At 40.9% G+C, this 25,214-nt stretch overlaps 2 protein-coding genes across 4 annotated transcripts in view; one reads left to right on the top strand and one right to left on the bottom strand.

Moving 5' to 3' along the window:
- The window catches only part of dbndd1 (dysbindin domain containing 1), a 29,608-nt gene extending 5,513 nt beyond the window's left edge, over nucleotides 1-24,095 (bottom strand). Inside the window, exons 1-3 of one of the 2 annotated variants that reach the window (XM_046029926.1) lie at nucleotides 23,778-24,095; nucleotides 9,136-9,282; nucleotides 2,916-3,053 (exon numbers count right to left, since the gene is read on the bottom strand). In XM_046029926.1, the coding sequence (XP_045885882.1) occupies nucleotides 2,916-3,053; nucleotides 9,136-9,282; nucleotides 23,778-23,913 (421 nt within the window). In that variant the 5' untranslated portion in view covers nucleotides 23,914-24,095. Of the gene's footprint in view, nucleotides 1-2,915; nucleotides 3,054-9,135; nucleotides 9,283-14,928; nucleotides 15,213-23,777 lie in introns of those variants that run through there. The other variant, XM_046029927.1, reaches the window with a different exon arrangement.
- LOC123957255 (methenyltetrahydrofolate synthase domain-containing protein-like) lies at nucleotides 22,406-24,555 on the top strand. 2 transcript variants are annotated; one of them, XM_046029931.1, is made up of 4 exons: nucleotides 22,406-22,543; nucleotides 22,907-23,010; nucleotides 23,957-24,070; nucleotides 24,343-24,553. In XM_046029931.1, exons 1-4 carry the CDS (start codon nucleotides 22,516-22,518, stop codon nucleotides 24,460-24,462), a joined length of 366 nt encoding a protein of 121 aa, XP_045885887.1. In that variant the 5' UTR covers nucleotides 22,406-22,515; the 3' UTR covers nucleotides 24,463-24,553. The 2 variants fall into 2 exon arrangements, with proteins under 2 accessions (XP_045885887.1, XP_045885888.1); XM_046029932.1 differs by lacking the exon at nucleotides 22,406-22,543 and adding an exon at nucleotides 22,590-22,748 and having other exon boundaries at nucleotides 24,343-24,555.
- The last annotated feature ends 659 nt before the right edge of the window (nucleotides 24,556-25,214 follow it).

Consider the following 25,214-nt stretch of genomic DNA (forward strand, 5'->3'; position numbering starts at 1 on the left):
AAACATAACTGTGGTGTACAGCTGTACATCTCCTGACAGCAGGACTTCATCTTCATTAGCAGAAAGCAGAGGATGTGAGACCTTGGACTGGAAGGGTCTTGGCTATTGCATCTCCTGCACCTGGCAACTAAAAAGCAGCTGTGGCCCCTGATTAACAAGAGTTTGAGGAAACTTAGTGTGATGGTGTTGGAGAGGACAGCTGGAAAGGTTGGATAAGCTAAAACTGTCTGCTCGGCTGTGAGAACATAGGTTTAAAATGTAGGAAGGTAAATATATATATGTTGTACATTAGTGTAATTTGCACACTTGTTTGTTGCTTAGGTTTTGCCCTGAACATAAGTCAAAATCTTTGAGATAGCTGTCACGGTTTGGTGTGGGTGAGGCAGGTTGGAGGACCCAAATGCAGGACGCAAGGCAGGAAGAGGTACAGTACAAAGGGGTTTTAATGAACGAACCAAAAGCGAGCACACTTACAGGTGAGTGGCTGAATACAGAGTCCAAAAACTAAGGTACCAAACCAAATCAACACAGGACTACGAGCTAGAACACCAGACAAGACATAAACACTAAGGACAAGGAAACGAGAAGAACAGGTAGGAACAGGTAGGTAACAGAAGGACACCAGAAACAAATGGCAAAAACTACAACTCATGACAATAGCATTGGTGTCCATGCGTTTATTTATCGTTGAGTGACTCACAACATTTACAAATTTGCAAGTGTAAATTTGTAAAACTATCATCATTAATCAAACTGAATTGAAAGAGTGAGCGATTCAAATCACAGAATAATGTGATATTTAATGATGCAAATCAAATCAAATCAAATTACTGTGGGATTAAGTGTGTCACTCCGTTTTCTACGAAGTCATCAATTCATTTAGAAATCAATGTTATACATCCTTTGATTTCACTATTCAAAGGAGAATACCCAGTTTATTTGTTTAATATTAAGACTGATAATAAATGATTCATTATTTTTTTTCCTTTGACATTGAACCCTACACTAACAACTCACTTGTAAGTGTTGCATTTAAGACATTGAAATCTAAAGTTAACAGCCTACAGTGATGCCTGGTCAACCTTTTCCCATCCAGTTTAAAGCAGCTAGAATCAATATTTTTTTATAATAACAATGTATCAAATAACAACGTAAACAATGTGGTGAACCTACAAAGAATTAATCACTGGAATCTGCAGTTCCCCCTCAGCTTTAAGGAGCTTTATAGTGAGCTTCAGCTCATAGCTGTTCTTTACGGTTTTGACAAACACAATTAGCAACTAGCTGGTGAAAACAGCGAAGCATTTAGCACTGAAGAGCCAGTTATTTATCTCAAAAACAAAGGAAAGGGAGAGCAAATATTGGACTTAAATTTGCCAGGTGGCCAGAAACACAATTCCAAATGAATCATAATGTTGCTTTGTAACTGTTGGATGTGTAAAGATGTCAATGTTGTGTTTGCATTTTGATTCCTCTACCCCTGAGTGGTCCAAACAATCTGTTATTGCAGGTTTAAGTAAATATTTTGCTATGATATAGCTGGTACAGTAACTCCATCATGGGGGCAGCCACGCTACAGCTGTCTAAGCACTAGTAGCAGTGAGAAATTAACTGGGCGAGCCTTATTTAAGGATCCTCACCTTGTATATTATAAACTGGAATATTGTCTTCAGTTTGTTTTGTCCAGCACTGTGTTTCAGTAGATTAAAAAAAATTCAGAGTTAGATCTCTGCATACACATGTGGTCAACCTCCACCAAGACCAGTAAGCCCTGTTACCAAAATGGTGAATGGTTTTGAACTCACTATGTATTCTCAGCCACACAAAGTATGATAACCGGTCACACCCCTAGCTGTGAAAGCTGGACATTTTTATCAAGTAAAGTTCGAAGCTTTAAACAGTCCATGCACAGAATATATGATTATTGTAAGGCACGGTCTGAATAATGTCAGTGGCCCTTTAAATCTTGAGCTGGCATGAAATCCTGTGTGAATGCTGCAAGAGCGTCGGAGGAGTAGAGAGTTCACTGTCCGCATGCAGGATGAGGCTCCCATGGCATAAATAAAACATGGGGAAAGATTTTGTGCTTCCTTTTGTAGAAAGACATGCTGGTCTTTCTCCTGTACCTGCTGCTGCGACACACATGCAGAGGGAACGGTCTCTCCTCTTCAATATGCACATGTGCATGAGGCCTGTCTACTGCATTTGATTAATTTGGCTTGTTTCTGCCTGGTGTGATGCAGTCCCTGCTCAACACAACATTGTTTCCTTTCATTCCTGCTTTCCAGGATGACTGAATTCCTAGTTGTGATTCAAAATGTTATTATTTGATAGGATCTAAATAAAACTCTTTCCCATAAGAATCAAACAATTTAAGAAGATACAATGTAAAACATTTAACAGTTAAACAGTTTAACCTTTCCAGTTTATCCATGACTTGATGATTTGATGAGTCCCTAATGGAGTAACGTGACATTTCAAATCATTATGGCTCGGCAGGCCTTTTTAGTACCCTGGCCACAATGTTACAAACATCTCTCCTACACAGATGTTTTTTCATTCCTTTCACTCCAAAAAGTTGAGCTGAGGTAAAGGACTGTATTGAGGAAATTTAATTTAGGAAAAGCTCCTGTAGGCTCACGGAAAAGCTATCAGTTAAAATATCATTTGCTCTTTTTTGACACTTAACAACACACTTAAAATGTTCAGTGCATGTACTGATTGTTTACAGTATACCGTATGTATACTACATAACATTAAATTCTACATGGCATGCACTGTGTTGTACACAAACCTTGAGAGAATCTAGTTTTTTTTTCGCAATGAAAGATGTTAACCCATTTTAGTTATTGTTGTTTATTGTGAAAACATGTGCATTCATTTTTATTTTTTTTAATTTTTTTTGCAGGCCTTACCTGCTGGGGACTCATTGTGGTTCTCCTCATCAGAGTCAGCAAAAACTTCAGCCAGCTCCTGGTCAGACATGTCAGTCAGCTCAGTCAGATCCAGAAGGTCAAAGTGCACCTCCAAAGAAGACACACTACTCAGTGGTTCTACGAGGCATATAGACAAAACAGGGAAAGGTAATTGATTAAAATTATACACCTGTGTTGGCTGACAGGGCAGAAAAATAAGCCACTCCTCAAAAAGAAGTGGAACTGCATATACTCTGAATACACAGCCCATTGTGTGATGCCAATCCTGAATCTCCATTGTACTCATAATCAGATCAATAACTGGCTCTTACTGTACTATTGTAAAATCTATTTCAACAAAGAACATGAGTACTCTTTCATCAGCTTTTATCTGTATATCTCTTGTGAAGCTATGTGCTCTCTACATCAGAAAGAAGAGATTTCTTGAGCTCGCCACTGTAGTCAGCGAGTGTCTCTGTTTCAGCCTGACACCTGTGTGTTAAACACAGGCATTGACTAAAGAATTGAAGCAAGAGCTTAAGCTCATGGAGATGAAAATAGCAAGTTCTTTAACACATTGTGGTATCCATCTTTCTCCTGGGTGTGTTGCACCTGTTCATTTCTGCACAAGGCTCTGATTCCTCAGCAGGCACGGGTCACTACTGCTGTACACAACATGTGGTTAATGGGCGTCGACACGCCAGGCTCAGCATTCCAATCAGGCTGCCTCCAAAGCTGAATATATTATGTAATGTATGTAAATTGAAATATATTCAAAGACTCAAGGGTTCAAGAACCTCTGCTTGCCTCAGCATCACCCAAATTAGGAACCAATTCTGTGTAACAGAGCTGAACTAATCTACCATTACAGTGAGAAAGATGTTTGGAGACTGCACTAAGGCAGATGGAGGTGTGTTTGCATTTCCTTATGATTCAGTGGATGCCTACATGCCAGGCAACGTCAAGCCTGAATGGAACACTTCACTGGTTGTTTGGGCGTAACCTTGTGGAGAAAACGACGGGTTGTGCGACAGGTTGAAAGCTGTTATTATGCTACGTTGTTTGCCTGCTGTTTTCCAGGCTGTTTAAGATGGGCTGAAGAAACAGAGCCCACTCTCCTGCTGCTACTTCATTTAATTCCTTGCATTGTACCTCCTGATCAAGCACGTATGGATTTTAAGACGGCTGATCATCATGCTGAAGCAGTGGCTGCTGTGCCACATTTCAGAAGTGTTAAAAATACAAACCAGAAATGTCAGGTGACATGTGGAATGGAAAATAAGGAAGCAGTGACAATGAGAGAATACAAATAAGAAATGACTAAAGGCGATCAAACGCAAAGACCAACCTCACCTGTCCTTCATTTCACCCCATAACTTCTGCTCTATTCAAAATGTACAGTCCTACAGTCCAGTTTTACTGTCATGTTCATAACCAGGACAGGGTTACATGCCGGCCATAACCCAGGTAGATATGACAAGCATGAATATTACCAAAGCCAGTGACGGTGTGGCCAGCATAGAAATGCTGCAGAGTAAATAATATTCATGTCTACAAAAGGAGAGAGAATTAAGACTGACAGAGAATGACAACTAATATGAGGTAAGACTAAGGAAGGAGAAAAAAGCAGGAAAGAGAGGAATGGATGTGATAGTGCCATGTTACTCATTTTAAATGTTAAACCTTTAGGACAAATAATAAATTATATTGACAAATATCACCCCAGATTTTACCTACTAATAAAATGTATTCCCATAAAACAAGTGATTTCTCATCTTTCTTTAATGTAAAACCTGCGGGAACCCCCAGGGCTCCGTTCTAGTCCCCATCTATTGATTTGTTATACACATGTTCACTTCTATCCTCATATTACTAAATCCAAACCCACACTGGTTGGATGTCTGAGGACGAAGTCAACAATAAGCCTATTTGGCTCTCCAATAGCCCCAGAAATCCTGATCCGTCTGTCGTCCAGTATAAAGCTGTAAGCAAGTAATTTTTAAATGTGATCTTTCATGCTATTACCAATTCTTATTTAGATCATAGAAACTTTGACTCATATCCCTTTCCAGTTACAGTCAGTCTCACATGATTAAAAATCCAGCCTTTGCCAAAAGGGATATGTCAGTTTTAGCATCTGCCCCCTGGTTACTAAGCTAGTTTTGCCATCCTGACAATATCCAACTTCTGTATCAGACTGTGGAAAGAGCTGCCTGTGGCTTAACACATCACATTCATTTAATTGTTTACTTTGAATATATGTAAAACACAAACATCTGACAAGAAAATGCAATCAAATAAACAAATCAAAATAATTAAATAACACAATAATAAATAATTAATAATTAATAATAGTTACAGCCAAAGAATTTTCTTGAAACTCTTGTCAATTTCCTTACATATTCGAAAAAAGGAGAGGGAAGAAGAAAACAAACTTATTTAATTCCACCTCGTGTCCACAAATCAAATGCTTACAAATAATCTACCCTTCCAAATATTTACACATCTACTTTGTCATACCCAAAAGCAATTCAAAATGTACATAAATTATTTAAAAAAGGAAAGAATGAATTTCAGCAACCCAGAAAAAATGAAATAATAACAACTACAACAAAATTGAAAATACTAGCCCCAGAAAACACTCGTTGATTATTCACCCCCTTCTTCATCCCTATAACCCATGAAAATCATATCTTTATCCCTGATTTTAAACTGATTGATTTTTGTTTTTGTTTTTTTGACTGATGATTTTTGTTTGGACATTGCTTTAGATCCTCATTGAGACTGTTCCATATCTTTACTCCAGAGACTGAAATACAAAAACCTTTCCTGGTTGTCCGTGTCCTGTTTGTTTTGAAATTGTGTTTCCCTCTTAAATTATAACCTCCCTCTCTCTCCCTGAACAATATTTGAATATTTCTGGGCGATAGGTTATTTTCGGCTTTGAACATTATTTGGGCTGTTTTATATTTCATAAGATCTATGAATTTTAATAATTTATAATCCTTATTTATATTTTTTGGAGAATAGATAGTGAATGTAATAAACTTTTGTAGTTGTGTCCTTTATACCTGTACAGTAAAATAATACATTATCCCTTTGAAGGCAAAGGGCAACATGAAACCTCATTATCGGGTGAACCTAACCAGCTTTCATTATCACACCATTAACTACCGCATATAATTAAATGTCTGTTGTTTGATGGTGGTTGATTCAGTGAAGATACACTGCAATATGCAACTTTTGGTCGACAAGAATCACATAGAACCTGTTTTGTTTTATTCATTTCATATTTTCCATAATTTCAGATTGCTTCTTGACTGTGTCTGTGAATATATATTGCATTTCCCTCCGGCTGGAAGGTGCCTGCTGAACAGCTATCAGTCATTTTGCCCCCCTTTTTGGGAAGAGTGAAGAAACTGTAGGCAGAGAAACAGGGAGGATGGAAATTGTGGAGGAGGAGAGGAAGAGAAAAAAAGCAGGATGGTGGGGGGAGATTGAGAGATGAAGCTGCGTAAGAAGGTTCATGTAAAAGAATACGAGGGGAAGCAAAAGTAGATGAAAAGGAAGAAAGGCATTATATAAAAAATACCCCTATTATTTCCTGCCATTATTTTCAAATGGTTTACAAGATTATTCCCATTGTGCTGTGCTTAATTTTTAACCACCTCTCCCCCATCTCTTTTTTCCCTCTCCCACACCCTTTCTTTCTGAATAATTGATCAGTATGTTTTCTCTCCCAGGCAGAAACAACTGCCTCTCAAAAAGCCAATCAGGGGGAGCTCTGAGATGCCAGGACTGACAATAGAGAATTCACGCTGAGACTGAAAAAAATGACTTTTTGTCTACAGCAGATGGATGATGTAAAAGACCACAACCTCTTCTTACAGCAAGATATACAGCCTGGTGGCTTGTAAAATTTTATTTGTTTTTACTGATCTATTTTGACTCCTCCATGATGACATATTACATTTTTTTAGCATGTCCTTAATCTCGTACATTATATTCATGGCTTTACAGTTAATGTAAAATAAAGTGCCCTTCAATTTACTGAAAAGTACTATGTTTTCTTTCATTCAGAATATCACTGTCGGAAAAATAATTGTTTGCGTGCTGTCAAGTTGACGTTCTATAAAAGGGGTTTTCTTTCATTTTCTTTCCCTTTTTTCCTTTCCTCTCTCTGCATGTAGAAAGGTACAGATAGATCGAACTGAAGGAACAAAGAACAGGGAGGATGGGTAAGAGGGAAGAGTTCACATTTGGGAGAAGGGATGAGAGAGCGGAAGGGATGTGCCTTGCATGCTGGATCTGTGTAATCCCCTTCCCTCTCTACTGGCTCATCGGGTCTCTAAGGTCATCAGTCCAGCCTGAGCAGCTTGTGATGATGACTCTGATGGAAGACCAAGCAATGCCAAAAAATATTTTCCCTGACCAATATAATCTGACTATGACACAATGACAGCATACAGGCACTCGACAGTTTTAATCATTAACACTGTAACCGGGTCCAGTTCTTGTCCGTTGCAGGTAACTAATACATTCACACACACTCACATAGGGTGCAATTTGGGGTTAAGCATCTTTCCCATGGGCACATGGAGACTGGAGGAGCTGGGGATCGAACCACGACCTTATGATTAGTGGACGACCTGCTCACATGGCTGTGGCTCAGGAGGTAGAGGTCTCTCGGCTGTGGCTTGAGAACACACCGACACCGAAGTGCAGACCAGTGAGCGCTTTAGTGCAAGTCCATCAAAATGAAAACATGTTGCAAAACTCTTCTCAGTACGTCATGCTTTATTCACCACCCTGATGAAGGCAAGTTAACCAAAAATGTTTGATGAATATGGTTTACTGGAAACAAGCTGTGCGACAGGTTTTAAATTTAAAAGGTATAATAAAATGTACTTAATCCCACATTTCTCTGTTCTTCCCTTTGACTCGTGGTTTCTGCTATTAAAGGTCAAAACAAGCAAACACACTTTTTTGCTCTCAGAGTACTAAACAGCAGTCACCATAAATTTTTAATATTCAATTCCTGCACATCCACCCACTCATAAAAACAAAAGGCAACTTATCCGCACTGCAGTTTTATATGGGTTTGTGTGTATTAGTGCATGTTGTTGTTTTTCAGTGGTTTAACTGCCACAAACCAACTGACAACTTCTTCTTTCTGCGATATTAATATGTTTGTCTTTTTAAGGTACGCTCTTTGCTCTGGGCCTAAAAATAAATGTTGCAGATGACTCAGGAGCAACTGTAGTCCCCCTTTATGGAGACAAAACTGCAGCACTAGGAAGGAATGTGTTTCTGTGCCACTGAAGATGAAGCTGTGATGTGGCTCTGTGGATAAGAGCAGGTACATGTTTTTATTTGATTCCTGATCTCTTAATGAAGTGGTCAGAATGAATGTACTGCAATCAGAGGGATAATACTTTTGTTTACATGTTCTCTCAAGATGGGATTTGAAGAGCACATTGTGAATATTTGAAGCAGCAATGATCTTTCATAGCCAAATACTATTAGCTGACCTGTCAGGTGGCATGGCTAGTTAGTAGGTCACAGAGACACACATACACATTAGGCTGTCACAAAAAATGTTTGGTTAGTGAAGCAGATAAAGGTGGCCTTGTCACCCATGTAGCCCCAGTATCCGTCTCTGTGGTTCTATGCCCCGGTCTCTGAGTGAGGCACGTACAGAGAAGCCTCTGTATGGTACTGATGCACAATGAGTCCTTTCAACCAAGGATAAGCTGCAGCGGTCTTTGAGAATGTGGGACCAGAATACCTCAAACAGGCAGTGATCTTTCAGTGGGTTTAAACATCAGAGAACATCAACCTGAACTTACTGGATTAGGATGTATATAGTCCAGAATGATATGTGTGAAATGTGTGTCAATAATGCATTAACGCTCCACAGGCCTATTCAGGAGATTCATTATGTGTTAGTATTACTATTTTTCAGTAAAGATCCACAAGTGACTGTCACTGATAAGACATGTTTTTAGCAGAAGCAAGATATCCTCTGCCCTCCTTATTTAACATTCCTCATCACCTTCTTTGTTGGAGACACTTTCTATTGATTAGGTATCTTGCTCAAGGCATTTTCCACCCATGATTAGCCTAACAACTCCTTAACATTGATGAACATTCATCACCGTCACCACTGTTTCACACTCTTAATATCAACTTCTTGTCACCCCTTCCCCCAGGTACTCACGTCTCTTCTCCGTGATGTGCAGCAGGCTAGCAGTGTGCCCCGACAGGCCACCCTCCTCCCCTTCCCCCCCCGGATGCTGGAACAACTCCTTGGATAGGTCACCTGAGCTGGAGGGCTTCAGCAGCTTCTGGATGTCTTTATTGGGCTCTACCAGGACACAGGAATGGAGAGTGGGAGGGAGCAATGAGAATAAAAAGATGGAAATATTGATCATAGGCTTTTTGGATTTTTAATAAAAGATTACATTAGAGATGTTGGCTTATTTGCTCTACTTAACTCACTGTAGATCTCAGGCCTAGATCTAATACAAAGGCACATCTTGAGGTATTGAAGGGGAAGAAATCCTTTAAGAAATCCCAACTAGTGAAAGAACTCAATATTCGCTATGTGTCACATTCAGTTATTATCCTCATTGTACAGCCGATATTGTGTTTTCCCAATCAATTACAGAATCTCAACCTGCCATGACTCCCCAGCTAACTGCATCACCTGCCCATGTATTGTTTGATTATCTCGATTTTACAATCATTTCCCCCCGTTTTGTCCTTGAATACATTCTTTAGTCAACACATGAGAATCAATATCATTTTGCATCTTTGTGTGCATGTGTATAGACAGAGTTAAAGGTTCACTAGGCTCACTAGGTGATTCTAGTCTAATTCAACAGTTGTTACATTATCGTCATTTTAACGTTTTCTATAAAGAAAATGCTTTCTGAGAGCCTGATCATGCTCTTCCCTCAAGCCAGCCGAAAAAACATCTCCAACATCGATTCAAAATAGAAAAACAAGTTCACAGTATTATTAACAAATTTTGAAAATAGAAGGTGCTTAAAATAGCATCCGTTCAAATGCATGAGAATGCGCACTCTCACCTATTTGACACAGCTGAAAATACAGTGGTGTTTGTGATGAGGCTCAGTGACGTAAGGACAGGAGTACAGAAGTGCTGCACTTTTAATTGAAAAAATGCAGGAAATAATAACTGCAACACAAACTACATGAGTTTCCAGTGATATGAACAGTGTAAGCTTGTACTACATTAAAAAATACATTTAACAGGAAACTATAACAACATTATAAATCTGTGTGTATATGGAGCAGCATTTGGCAGTATAGATTTTTATAGGATAACACGCAGAGCTGATGGAGTATAGCAGCAGTGTGGGAGTATAGCAGCTTTCTGATGGGCCTCACCAGATGGCTGGTGAAGCTCTTTCTACTTGCAGTATGTTCCTAGACAGTTGAATTTCTCATATCAAATTAAAAGCCTGTTACAGCCAAAGCCAAGTCAGAATATGACAGATTCTGATTTCAGCAGGAGAAGCACAGTATTCATTAAGGGCTATTGATTGTTTTCCCCAGCGAAGAGTCACACAGACTGAAAGACTATAGCGTTACCACTGCTGTTATAATGAAATGTTTGTTCAATATTTAGACTCCCTGCAGCTTTGGTCTATTTCCATCACCTTCTTCACCAAACACTCGTTTTAGAAATCATGGATTACTGTTTCCTGACCTTGCCACCTCTGCTTAAAGGAAGTTTATCATCCTCATCTTTTCCATTAACTGTGAAATAATTTTTTCGCCACAAGAGTATTGAGCTGTGGGAGTTGCAATGCATTCATAAAAACATTTACCATTTGAGCTATTTATGTTTTATCAGGAAATTACTCTTGTTTAGACCATAGGTAGAAGAATAGGACATTAGACCTCCTGTATGCCAATGTGAGGGAAGCTTACATTGCCACTGCTTTTCCCCCACTGGGAAAGTCTGATCATAACCTGGTCCTGCTCACGCCACAGTACAAACCACAGACCCAGAGACAGTCCATGACCAAACGCTCCTTCAGGAAATGGTCTCCTGATGCAGCGGAGGCTCTGAGAGACTGCTTTGAATGTACTGACTGCAGGAAGCACATGGTGAGGACATCAAGGGGGTCACACACTGCACTACTGACTACCTGAACTTCTGCATGGACGTTGTGGTCCCCACCAGAACGGTACGCTGCTTCCCAAACAACAAACCCTGGATCACCAGTAATGTCAAGGACACCCTGAACAGGAAGAAGGGGGCATTCAAGGATGGGCTGAGATGAGCTGAAGCGCGTACAGGGGGAACTCAAGGTCCACCTGAGAGAGGCGAAGGAGGACTACAGAAGGAAGGTAGAACAGAAGCTGCAGCACAACAACATGAGGGAGGTCTGGGATGGCATGAAAACCATCACAGGCAGCAAGAAGACGTACAGTATTGCAGGAGAGGGGGATGCTGGGAGAGCAAACCAGCTAAACCTTTTTTTAAACAGCTTTAATACTCCAGCTCCCACAACCAGCGATGGCCCACTTCACACCACCATGTCCATCACCTCCCCCAATGCCACCACCATGTCCATCGCCACCTCAGACTGCAGACCACCCCCACCCTCCACACACATGGACAGTTCAACACCCCTCCCCACCACCATCACCAAGGATCAGGTGAGCAGAGAGCTGAGGAGGCTCCGTCCAAGGAAAGCAGCAGGCCCGGACAGAGTGCGTCCAAGGATGCTTAAAGCCTGTTCTGGGCCACTCCAGCATGTCTTCAACCTGAGCCTGCAGCTGGGGAGGGTCCCAGTGCTCTGGAAGACTTCATGTCTCATCCCGGTTCCCAAGAAAAAACACCCCAGGGAGCCGGGTGACTTCAGACCAGTAGCACTGACATCACACATCATGAAGACCTTTGAATAGCTGCTGCTACATGTCCTCAGACCCCAGGTTCACCATGCACAAGATCCACTGCAGTTTGGATACCAAGAGAAGGTGGGCGTGGAGGATGCCATCCTCTATCTGCTCCACAGAACCTACTCACATCTGGACAAGGTGAGCGGCGCTGTGAGACAAGCTGACAGAGATGAGGGTGGACCCACGCTTGGTGACATGGATTACGGACTACCTCACAGAGAGACCACAGCACGTCAGACTGAAGGGCCACACGTCAGACACGGTGGTCAGCAGCACCGGAGCACCACAGGGGACCGTGCTCTCTCCCGTCCTCTTCACCTTGTACACATCTGACTTCCAGTATAACACCGGGCTCTGCCACATGCAGAAATACTCAGACGATACTGTGATAGTTGGCTGCATCAAGGATGGACAGGAGGAGGAGTACAGGAGCCTGGTAGAGGACTTTGTGAGGTGGTGCAGGACCAACCATCTGCAGCTGAACACCTCCAAGACCAAGGAGATGGTGGTGGACTTCAGAAGGAAGAAACCACATCTCCAACCTTTGTCCATCGAGGGGGTCGATGTGGAGGTGGTCAGGACTTACAAATACCTGGGGCTGCAGCTGGATGACAAGCAGGTCTGGACAGAAAATATGGACACTCTCCACAGGAAAGGGCAGAGCCGTCTGTACTTCTTGAGAAGGCTGGGGTCCTTCAACATCTGCAAAAAACTGCTGCAGATGTTTTACCAGTCTGTGGTGGCCAGCATCCTCTTTTATGCTGTAGTTTGCTGGGGAGGAAGCAGCAAGAAGAGAGATGCCGGTCGGCTGGACAGACTGGTGAGGAGACTGGCTCAGCGGTGGGCTCAGAGCTGGACACTCTAGTGACAGTGGCAGAAAGAAGGACCCTGGACAAACTGCTGTCCATACTGGACAACGCCCACCACCCTCCGCACAACACCTTCATCGGGCAGAGGAGTGTGTTCAGTGTCAGATTGCTGTCCCAGCCCAGCTCCACCAACAGACTTAAAAACTCTTTCGTCCCCCTGGCCATCAGACCGTACAACAGCTCCTAGCCATGGCAGGGAGGACAATAGACAAAATCTGCACTCTTTACTTTCATCTGCACTCCATTTGCACTGTTTACTGTTCTGCACTGTTTCACTGTGGCTACTGTGTTATAAGTTATTTTAATTTTAATTTTAATTTTATTTTAATATAGGTTTAATGTATGTTTAATGAATGTATGTTTCGTGTGCTACTGGATACTTGAATTTCCCTCGAGATAAGTATATATCTATCTATCTATCTATCTATCTATCTAGGTTCTCTACTGGTTCCTGCTGTTCTGATTATACAGTTTTCTAAGGCTTTGTCTGCTCATATATGCGAAAAGGTTTAGTATTTTGGCGGATGATTCTGGCTCTCAGCGAGGACGTTAATCGGTGACAGAAGAAAAGCGCATTCAAGAAAGTCACAGTACTATCCTTATGTATAGGAGGACATGTTTACACAGATGGCCTGTTATAGCTGCCACCTGCTGAAGCGGCTGTGAAGAAACCAGAGTAAATAACGAGAATATAAGTCACTTCTGGTAAAAAAAAAAACAAAAAAAACCCAGAAATGAGTTCTTCTCAGGCAATGGCTGACCCTGTCTCGAGCCGTCAGCTGTGACTGTCTGTGAATCAGCTAACCCTAGACAGACAGATGGAGAGAGAAGGCGATAGGGAGGATGAGAATAATGTACTGTACGTTTGCCAAAAGTTGAATTAAACTCAGTGTCTCGGTTCAATAAATCAATCGTTGTTTGTAGCACATGCAGGAGGGATTAACATCACAACACCCTTTTTGCCAGGTCATTCATTGTACACACTGATTGCTCTCTATCATCTGTACTTTATAGTAATGTTGTTTTATTTTCCAACATACACTGCAATCAGCAATTCCATCCAAATGTCTCTAAAAATAGATGACTAAATCACTATGCACTGGGAATAAGTTACTCCATGTTGACTCCAGAATTAATTAACAGTCTATAGTGTTTTTGGAGCATTTTCTAGCAATATTAATTCTAATCCTCACAAGTAGGGCACTTTTCTGCTAATTTCCTAATTCAGGTTGGTTGTTGGTTCAGAACAGCCACAACACAGGCAGTGTTATACAGATATCACACTGTGACCCTGTGATACATCATAATAATTATGTGCACTCTAATTCAATGCCATCATAATGAGTAAATAATATCCCAATTTGTCATGGGCAGTGCTCAAATACTGTATGTAAACAATGATAAGAGGAACAAAGCCATGGCACAACAAAAGCATCTCCAATAAAAAAAGATAAATACTGCTGAAATTGCTACTTACAGTGGCTGCAGATACATTGTCTTGCCCCAAGGTACAATAGAGCAATAAAGCAACATTTTACTAGCGGTTGAATACACACTGCAGGTTTAGAGGCAGCTAATATGTAATATGTAATACACTAAAGAAATAAACTACCCTTCTACTGCTTTGCCTCACTTTGTACATTATGAGATGTAGATCTTTTTATTTATCAAAGCTAATGTTAGAATCTCCCACATTGGACATGTCATTTAAGATGTAGCTATCAGCCCTTTGAATGTTTAGATGTTATAGTGCACTGAGGCATTGAGCAGTGCTATCTACCAGCACAGGCCCCTCTGGATGGCCTTTACACAAAGGCCATATGCGCCCACTATTGTACTGCATTTTGGATTTAATCTGTCCTGCCTTTGCATGGTTGACCTACAGTGAGTGGGTATAAAAAGGCCTGTACTGCTTGGTAATTGATTAAACATGACACTTGAATGAACAAATGAACCCTCCACAGCTGGATCCTTGATGAGGAAAATATTCAAAGATAGTGTACCGGTGCTATATTTAAATCTAACATCTATCAGGGACCAACTCTTGAGTAGACAATCAAAAAAATGTAGTTACATGATCTAAGAGCAGCTCCTCTGACAAACAATAGTCAGTCCCACCATTAAAAAAACTCTCTATAGAATTATGAACATCTTGAACATGCATCTTAAACAAGAAATAAGAAAGAATAGAAAATGGCTATTACCTGGGCTCCCTGCCCCTCCCTGTGCCTCCATGCAGCTCAGCCGAGAGTGTCCTACTGTTCACCACACCAGCATCGGAGAGCGGAGGAGACAAACAGGGAGGGGATAAGGGAGAGGCAAGGGGAGAGTGTGTCTGTGCATGTGTGTGTGAGAGAGAGAGAGAAAGCGAGACAGAGAGAGTAGGGCGGGACGGGCAGACACAGCAAGACCTCAGCTCTCTGAAGACTCTGCTCCTCCTTTTTTTATCCTCCGCTGTACTAGATTTCCCAAACAGGTGATGTTGGTTTCGTCTCTTGCACAGCCCCCTGGCCCCGCTCTGCCATCAGAGCTGTCTGAGAGCTGCACTGCCTCACAGAGTGAGCCCACCACAGAGAGGGAGGTCTGGGAACAGCAACATCACTGCAAATTTCAAAGCCACTTGGTTTAGTAAACGCAGCATTGTGAGGCTTGGCTTGGTATGTACAGAATACACAGAGAGAGAGATCCAGAGGAAAACAGGGAGAGAGCGAGAGAGAGAGAGAAAGGGAGGGAGGGTTGAGCTGGCAGTCTGCCCAGGCAGACAAAGAGAGAATGGGGTTTCATGGAGGTTTATGGACCACTGGAGGGGGGGAATTGTGTGTCTGCCTCTGTGTGAATGATGTGCGTGAATGTGGCTTACTAATGGATAAGGCAAGTTGTTAAACCTGATGATGGGTCAGTTCATGTCAGCTATACACAGCTCAGACATGGTTTCTGGATGACAGTAAGGGATATGTAGCAATATATACACAGGACACACAATTTAGTTATGACAACCAATACATACACCCACCATGGAATTACTTTTATGTGATTCTTAATCCAAATCCAAATCCCATGCCTTCAGAGAAGCAGGAAATGGTACTCCTTTCTGCTGAGGGGAATCTGTTAATAGAGCTCGCTCTCTAGTGGTGGGTCCTGACATCTTCAAGTCAGCAGCATGTGATTATGTTGCCATGCCATACAAGCACCAGAAACCACAAACTATACTACTATCAGCAGGGTGGGCACACACCCTCCATATACGATTGTGACTCGAGTCTACCACACAAAGAATCACAAGAAAACAAAGAGTAATCTAAGCTCCTCCCTAGTTAAAAACATTATTACAGGGATAGTAGTGATTGTAATCCAATACACATTTAGTTAAACTCAGCAAATATTTCCTCATGGTTTGCTAGCTCTCGTTTTGTGTGTGCTCTGAAAAAAAAAATGCAGTTTTCCTACACAGCCCAAAGAAAGTGGTGTGGTCATCCAGGTCATAGTTATCCAAGGAAGGTTAAAATCAAGGGCAAGTGGACATGGTTGAAGATACTTGAAGATGTTTTGCCTCTCATCCAAGCGGCTTCCTCAGTTCTCGACTGAATGGTATTGAATACCAACTATTTAACCTTTGTGAGGTTGTAAACAAGGTGATGGATACTGCTTGGTCCGTTAGTGTTCCTGGGTGACAGTCTGTGTGGCTGGAGTCACGTGAGGCCAAATGTGAAAAATGTTTGTTCACTCTCTTGAGTAGACATAAAAGGACAGCATTGTAAGTGGGGGATAAGCGGAGTCTTCGCCCTCCGCCTCTGTTTAGCAATGGTCACTATATTGATGTAAATGGCCACTTTCACCCCTCTTTCAAACCATCAGTCCTCTCGATCCAAAATATGTACATTGTTGTCATTGAAAGAGTGTCTCTTGTCCTTTAAATGTAGGTAAACTGCAAAACTGAGTCTTGACCTGAGTTGTTAGCCCTGTATTGAGCCATGTATTTGTGTATTGGCTGTTTAGTTTCCCTGATATACAGGTCTGTGCATTCCTCACTGCACTGGACAGCACACATTACATTGCTTTTCATATGTTTGGGTTTGCAGCAGGGCCGGTCCTGACAATGTTGGAGCCCTAGGCCAGATTTGAAATTGGCGCCCCCCCCCACGCCCAATCCTAAGGGCCTGTGTCCACCAAAGCGTTTTTTACCAGCTGAAAACGCCACCTGCTCTTCTAAAAACGCCTAGCTGGAAGCGCTAGGGCGCGTTTAGGACGCGCAGTGGGTACTTAATTTTACTGAATGTAAAAATGGGACCACAAAGTATGTAGGTTTACTTGCTCTGGCCCTTGCTTTGCATGAAGAGAAGGCTGAAACATTAGAGGACAGACTCTCCGTACGTGGGTTCATGAAATTTTGCAGGATAGGAAACACCTCGGCGAGTAGGCACATCGTTTCGTTCAAGATCGGATGTGCCTGGTGCGATGTTTGTCCTGCCCCTCCTGCACTGTGATTGGACAACTGGGTTAAAAGTGACAGTGACGAGCGCAAAGTTGAGCTCTTGGCGGCTGGAAAAAAAAGCTCTGCATGGAAAAGACGCTCAGCGCCTCGTCACGCTGCTGGCGTTTTTACCAGGTTGTAAAAACGCTTTGGTGAACACGGGCCCTAAGAAGTCCACCACAGTGGTTGGGGTCATCACTTCTCAATCCTCAGGAATTGTTTAAAATGTTCAACAGCCAAACTCACAATTTTAGCATTATGGATGAACATTCAAGTCAATAATCATGATCCATAATGAAGAAGTGTGATCAGCCTCCACATAGCCTTGTCAACCTCCACATCATAACCTAAATTGGGAGACCAAACCTACTGTGAACGTGTCCCCCCATAAAGTCTGTGTCAACACAGATACTATTTTCTTGCATTGTAGTAAAATTACTGGGGTAATTTTCCTGAAGTGCAAGAGCACCGGTTTAGTTTAAACGGTGGAGGGGACAAATAAAGAGGAGGATGATAAATCTTTATTAGTCCTTTTGGAAATTCACAGTGTGTCATACAGCAAACATCAGACCAACAACCAGACAACTGCTTTACCAACACAAATATCACCCGAGTGCTATACAAGATACAATAAGGTGCAGCTCCGTCATCCAAGAGACTTCTTCAGTTCTGACTGACTGGTAGGGAAACTCAGCTATTTAACCTCTGTGGGATCGTTAGCTAGGATAGTTGATACCGTTGGTTCTTCAGTGCTCCTGGCTGTGGTAACGTTAACGACAGTCGTCATGGTCATTAGAGCCACCCGTGGCCAAGTCTGAACCATAGATTGTATATCATTGGCATCTTCACCTGAGGCCAAGAGGAAATGCTTTTTCAGTTTCCTCGGAAGTGTTGAAAGGACAGCATTGCAAGTGGGGGATAAGTGGTGGCGTAGACCCCCTCCTCTGTTCAGCGACGGCTTCTCAACCCAAGTGTAAATGGCTAAAATGTGCACCTGGTGGTCCTCAAACGAGTGTCCTTTATCCTTCAGATGTAAATAAACTGCTGAGTCTTGACCCTTCTGTGTTGAGCCATGCCTTTGTGTAGTGGTTGTTTCCCAAATGTACAGTTCTGTGCATTCCTCACTGCATTGGATTGCATACACTAGATTGCTTTTCTTGTGTTTGGGTGCGCGGTCTTTGGGGTGTGTACCAGTATATGTATTAACGTGTTCTTGGGTTTAAAAAAACACAGGGATGTGTTGTTTCTTGAAAATTCTCCTGAGTTTCTCTGATACTCCAGACACATATGGAATCACAATGTTGTTGCCTCGATGCAAAGAATTTGCAATATACACGTATATACACATGTACACATTATATATATATATATATATATATATATATATATATATATATATATATATATATATATATATATATATATATATATATATATACATACATACACAGTATACACACATATATATGTACATATACATACATATAAATACATATACATACATATAAATACATATATATACCTATACGTATGGACTGAGGGCCACACATTAAACATTCTACCTTTAAATGTATTTAGTTAGTGGAATGTTTGCACTTTTTGACATGTTGCCTTTTAAATACTACAAACCACAAAGTTTGTTTTTAAGGGTTGCCAAAATAAAAGTAATATTCTAATTTGTTTTAGTAAGTGCTAGCTTGTTTGATCTAAGTAGGTTTAATTCACTTTACCTGCAATTCTATCCAGTTATATGTTCACCAGTACAAAGTTTTGCCTCATGTCTTTCCTTCTGACAGCTCCTTGTATATGAAAGTATTTTTGTGTCTTTTTAATGCAAGCAAAATTAATGTTTTGAGAGCATATTTATTGCATTGCAATCAAAAATTAGGTAATTAGTTAAGTTTGTAATTAAAAATAAACAGGCCTTTTTTTGTGTCACAAAAAGCTTTAATTGCTAATTTGTCCTTATTGATTGCAAGTTAAAAAGTTTTCCTTGCGAGTCAGAATGTTTTGCAGGTTCAACCGTTTTGCAAGTGAGAGAGTTTTGCAAGTTGAAAAGTTTTGCGAGTAAAAAAAAGGTCTAAATAAGAGAATCTATTAGTGGTTTGACTGACCAAACCTTTGGTTTGCGTCGATCGATCGAACTTGACTGGCAGTGCATTTGTGCACTCAGACATGACGAGGTGACGTTAGGCTAACGTTAAGTTTAGCTACTCATGTATAAAACACATTTTTACTTTCTGCAAAAAGAGATTCAACATGTTAACCTAACTTGCAAAACAGTTGAACCTGCAAAACATTCTGACTCGCAAGGAAAACTTTTTAACTTGCAATCAATAAGGACAAATTAGCAATTAAAGCTTTTTGTGACACACACAAAAAACTTGGATTGCTGTGCAATAAACATGCTCTCAAAACTTTTTTTTTGTTGCTTGCATTAAAAATACACAAAAATACCCTCATACTTGTAGAGTGTTCCCCAGCAGAGGAACACTCTCCTCATTTTCTCACTACTAGGAAAGTCTGCCAAACTGTTATTTTTCTCCGAGCCTTCTTTCTTCACTTTCAGACCAACTGCAACTCTTTCAAAACCATAACAAAAACAACAATCCACTGGAATTTTACTGTAAAGTCCTGGCCAGATTGTGGGAAACATGATTCAGGCACCATGAGTGCTCACATGCAGAGGGTTATTGTGGTCATTTTATGGAGGTAAAGTACACTGTGTAGAGATAGTGTTGGGTTCTTGCATGGGAATGCAATGTCCAGATTATACACACACACACACAATCACAATGTATTATATATTTAAAAAAACAACCACCTTGTACTGTAGTTTAAAGAGACAGAAATGTCCAGAAAACCAACATAAACAAACAAGTTGATCCCAAACTAAACACAAAAGCAACATCCAGAAATCTACATGAAACAAGCTTAAGAATCAGGCAGCAGACATCACACATGACAAGCAATGACTGAGCACAGACAGGGAAACACAGGCAATATATACACAGGGTTAACGAGCAGGGAGAGGATACACAGGTGAGTGACATCAGGGACTAATCAGGAGCACAGGCAGGCAGAGAAAAAGCAGGGGAAACTGACAGGACCAAACCTAAATGCAGAATACAAACTGAACATAATAAGACAGGCAGACAGCAAACAAGCATGAAACAAACACCGGAGTGATCTAAATGGGAAACAATGAACTAGAGAACAGATCTAAGATTCAAAACTAAGAACTTCAACACAGAGCCAGGACTACACACTAAGACACAAGATTAAGAACCAAGACAAGAAAGCAGGAACGAGAGAACAGGTAGTACCTGAACTAAGCTGATATCCAAATTAACGTAAGAATAAACAAGGCAGAAGAGAGGACAGAACTAGAACGCTGATACAAAACCAAAACCTCAGAACAAAGACCAAAACCAAGAAACAGAGAGAAACAAGAATCAAAAACACAGAACGCAGAGAAGACAAGGCCAAATGAATGTGACAGAATGTGTACATAGCTTGGTGACCCTGATAAATAGAAAATATCTTACATTTAATGAAAACTCAGAGCACCACTACTGGGAGAGCAGTGTTTCAGCAAGCTGTTGTGGCCTTTGAGTGTCATTATGATGTTTCCCACCATTGTGTTCCTCCTTTAGCATTCAGTTTCATTTGTCTAAGTGATATCTTTAAACAAAGGATGACACAAGTAAGGTACTAAACACATGATGAAGGAATTTTTAATTAGTAAATTATTTAATGCAATAAATTAATATAGATATACTGGTAGTTGAGACATTGTCCTTGGTGGAGATATGTCTCAGTATTTAATTATTTGTACGTTCTGACTATGAAAACCTCAAGATGGACATCCAATCTTTGTCTGAAGCCACACATTTAGATTTTCTCTGCTTTCACTGTAAAACCTGAAGAACAGTAACTTCAATAAATGAGTAAATGACAAAAGACAGAACGGCTTTGGGTACAGATTTTAAAAGCTTTTAACCAGCACAGCCAGTTCAGTTCTATTTCCCCTTATATTTCCATTAGATCACTTGTCTGTCATTACATCCCACACATGGGATGTTATGATCCTCTTCATCAACAGTCACACTAAGCATGCATCTTCATTTTACTACATGAGATCAGTGTGGTACCCTGGCAGCTTCAGGCCTTTACAGTTTTTCTCAATTGCTATAACCAGGCTTTTGAACTGACATTTCAAAACCATTTTTCAAAAAGCACACCCATTTCCCTAAATTCTACACACAAATCCCTTCATTTCTTATTGCCTGCACCATGTGGTCATTGAGAGAGCACTGACATTCAGTATTGTTCACTCAAGTCAGCATAGGGTGAGCTCAATTAGCACACAGCTACCCTGGTGGAAACACAAGGAGTCATAATTGATAACGCACCAATCAGAACCTTCAATAGAAAAGGGCCAGAGTCAGTTCATTCAGTTTTGGAGAAATGGATCCAGAAAGATGTGAAGAAAGAGGTAGAGTACACCAGAGAGGAGAAGGAGGACAATAAGGGAGAGGATGAAGAGCAGTATGTAGAGAGCAGTAAGAGGCGAAGGAAGAGGAACAGTTGGAGTTAGAGGAGGAGATGGGACTGGAGGAAGATGAGGAGGTGGAGGAGGAAGAGGAGGTGGAGCTGGAAGAGGAGGAGTAGGGTGGAGAAGGAGGTGGAGGACAAGAATCTGTGGCCTGTCCCAGACAAAAGACAGGACGATGGGGCAGAATGATTTGTTGTTTGGTGTGTTGTACTGTATAGTACAATAAAAAATGTGAAAATGTTTACATTTGTTATTTCTTTTGTTTTGTCCATCATGAGAAAAGGTTTCTGAGGGGGAGAACCACATAATAACTTGTTTTTGTAGTATTGTTTTGAATTTATCTCACCAGTGTGTAACACTGTGTTGTAGTGTGTGCGTTTTTGAGGGCTTGTGTGTCATGTTTGAGGGCAAAGTTTGTTTTTTCAGCACGATTGAATGGTTTTGAGTGGATAGCTTCATTTGACCTGAAAATAGGAAGTTTGGGGAATTGGATGAGATGTTATGGATTTGTGTTAAGAGGTTTGAGAAAAGGAGACATAAATTCCAGCGATGTGTTTAATCAAACGAGAAAAACTGTAATGCGACCCTTTAGGTTTCGCGTTTTGTTATAATTGAGCTTCCTAAGCCGCCGTAGAAATGATAAACACTGACAAGCAGCTGTTCCTTCAGTATTATGTTACATAGCTCACGTGTAATACTTTAAGACAGACGTGTAACCGAGTGTTATAGAAGAGACTCATTTGTATCACCAACAATAACATAATGGAGCCTGTTTTAGAGATACATCCTGGTAGGTTAAATGATCGTCACGTTTGTTTTTAGTTAAAAATGAATATCGATGCGTGCGAATGTGGAGCAGTTAGAAACGTTTGGCTAACGGTATCGTTGCTTCGTCTCGCTTCGCTTTGAATTGGTCATAAAACCTGTTCCGTTATAGAAGAGACTAGTCTGTATCCCCATTAACATAATGGAGACTGTTATACAAATAATTGTTGGTAAGTTAAATGTTCGTGGCGTTTGTTTAGTCGTTTAAAGGGGATGTCGATGTAACGTTATTCCAATGTGGAGCAGTTGGAAATGGTTGGCTAACGTTAGCTAACGTTGCTGCGTCTTGCTCTTGCTTCACTCTGTGTCTGTCCTGTTTTCTTTCCAGGGGCGTCGAAATGGGACATCCGTCAGAAAATCTGGGACTACATTGAAGAAAACAATCTGGCCAATTTTCCAAGGCCTGTTCACAACAGAATCCCAAATTTCAAGGCAGGTTAAAGCAGTTGAACTAAAGGAACAGTTCAGGAGCAGACATTGAAGAACACACAGAGCTAACGTTAATTTTGATATGGCAAACTATAACATCAGACCTAAAGAAAAGCAATAGTAGAGCTGCATGTAACGATTGTTTTCATTATCAATTGATTTGCAGATTATTTTCACGGTTTTTAAGTTTATAAAATGTCAAAAAGCTCAATGTGACTTCTTAAGATGGCCTCTATTGTCTAACCTTACCAACCTTATTTGTTATTTACAACCACAAATGACAAAGAAAAGATGCAAATTGCATTTAAGCAGTTATCAAAATTAATTACAATTAATTTTCTTTCCACGACTAATAGATTAATTGACTAATCATTGCAGTTCTAATTAATAGGTTATGAAATTACATAGTAAAGCCTGTTGTGTAGAATCACTCATATGTTCATAACAGTTTAAGGAGGGACTGATACTTAAAAATCAGCAAAGTTAGATGATACAAACAAACAAGACAAACAAGAGAGATGACAACCTACACTCTAGTTTAAGTCACTGTGTTGTATGGTTGTGCTCCTGTTGGGAGAACGTAAATGAACGTGTTAAATGATTATAGATAACAGTTTAAGGGAGTAAATGCCTATAAACGTAAAATAATTGCTTCAATAATAACACCAGGGTATCACGTTAACACAGCAGCTCTTGACTGATGTTCTGGATTTTTTAAAAGATTAATGGCTGTCCTGTCCACCTATGCGTCTCCTTTATTGTGTACTTACTGGCCAGGGTGCAATTCAAGCATGCGACAAGCTTGCAGACCTGCAGGAGTTCAAGTCCAGCCAGAGAGTCAAAGTAAACCCAGACAGGCCCCAGCAGCAGGCACGCTTTGTCACTCTGGAAGTAAGTTGCTATCATCAAACTATCATCAGCCCTTATGCCTTCTTCTCCTCTCAACCAGGGTGCTTTCACAGCATGTGCCAGGGTATCTGAGCTGCAGGGGTTCACCCAGACAGCTGAGGTGAAGGTGGATCCCGATAAACCTCTGGAGGGTGCTCGGCTGGCAGTGCTACAGGTAGCACTGCAGTGTGGAAAAATAACCAGATTGTCTCAGGCTGTATTTACTGTGTCTTGTTTGTTTTGTAACCGTGTCAATTTGACCTATGAGTGGGGGTTTAAAACTGTTTAAAAATATTTAAGAAAAATGAAGCCCTCACTTAGACTCCAGAACTTGTTAAATAAGATTATAAAAGTTTCTGTATTGCATCCTCATTTTAGGCACATCAGTGCTTTGCATCTAATAACTGTAAATGTCTGGTGGCTAATTTTTTGTGATAATCTTCTCAGGCACAGAAAACTTTATTGGTCCCGACTCCTCGTCTTCGCACTGGCCTTTTCAATAATATTACACCTCCTCAGGGGGCCAACAAAGAACAGCTACGCATATGCTCTTCTTCTCAGGTTTGAACTTACTGATTTCACATACAGTGCCTTGCGAAAGTATTTGGCCCCCTTGAACTTTTCAACCTTTTGCCACATTTCAGGCTTCAAACATAAAGATATAAAACTGTAATTTTTTGTGAAGAATCAACAACAAGTGGGACACAATTATGAAGTGGATATTTATTGGATATTTCAAACCTTTTTAACAAATAAAAAACTGAAAAAATGGGCGTGCAAAGTTATTCAGCCCCTTTACTTTCAGTGCAGCAAACTCTCTCCAGAAGTTCAGTGAGGATCTCTGAATGATCCAATGTTGACCTAAATGACTAATGATGATAAATAGAATCCACCTGTGTGAAATCAAGTCTCCGTATAAATGCACCTGCTCTGTGATAGTCTCAGAGGTCCGTTTAAAGCGCAGAGAGCATCATGAAGAACAAGGAACACACCAGGCAGGTCCGAGATACTGTTGTGGAGAAGTTTAAAGCCGGATTTGGATACAAAAAGATTTCCCAAGCTTTAAACATCCCAAGGAGCACTGTGCAAGCGATAATATTGAAATGGAAGGAGTATCAGACCACTGCAAATCTACGAAGACCCGGCCGTCCCTCTAAACTTTCAGCTCACACAAGGAGAAGACTGATCAGAGATGCAGCCAAGAGGCCCATGATCACTCTGGATGAACTGCAGAGATCTACAGCTGAGGTGGGAGACTCTGTCCATAGGACAACAATCAGTCGTATACTGCACAAATCTGGCCTTTATGGAAGAGTGGC

Source organism: Micropterus dolomieu, linkage group LG19 (assembly GCF_021292245.1).
Source record: "Micropterus dolomieu isolate WLL.071019.BEF.003 ecotype Adirondacks linkage group LG19, ASM2129224v1, whole genome shotgun sequence".
NCBI classification, from domain to species: domain Eukaryota; kingdom Metazoa; phylum Chordata; class Actinopteri; order Centrarchiformes; family Centrarchidae; genus Micropterus; species Micropterus dolomieu.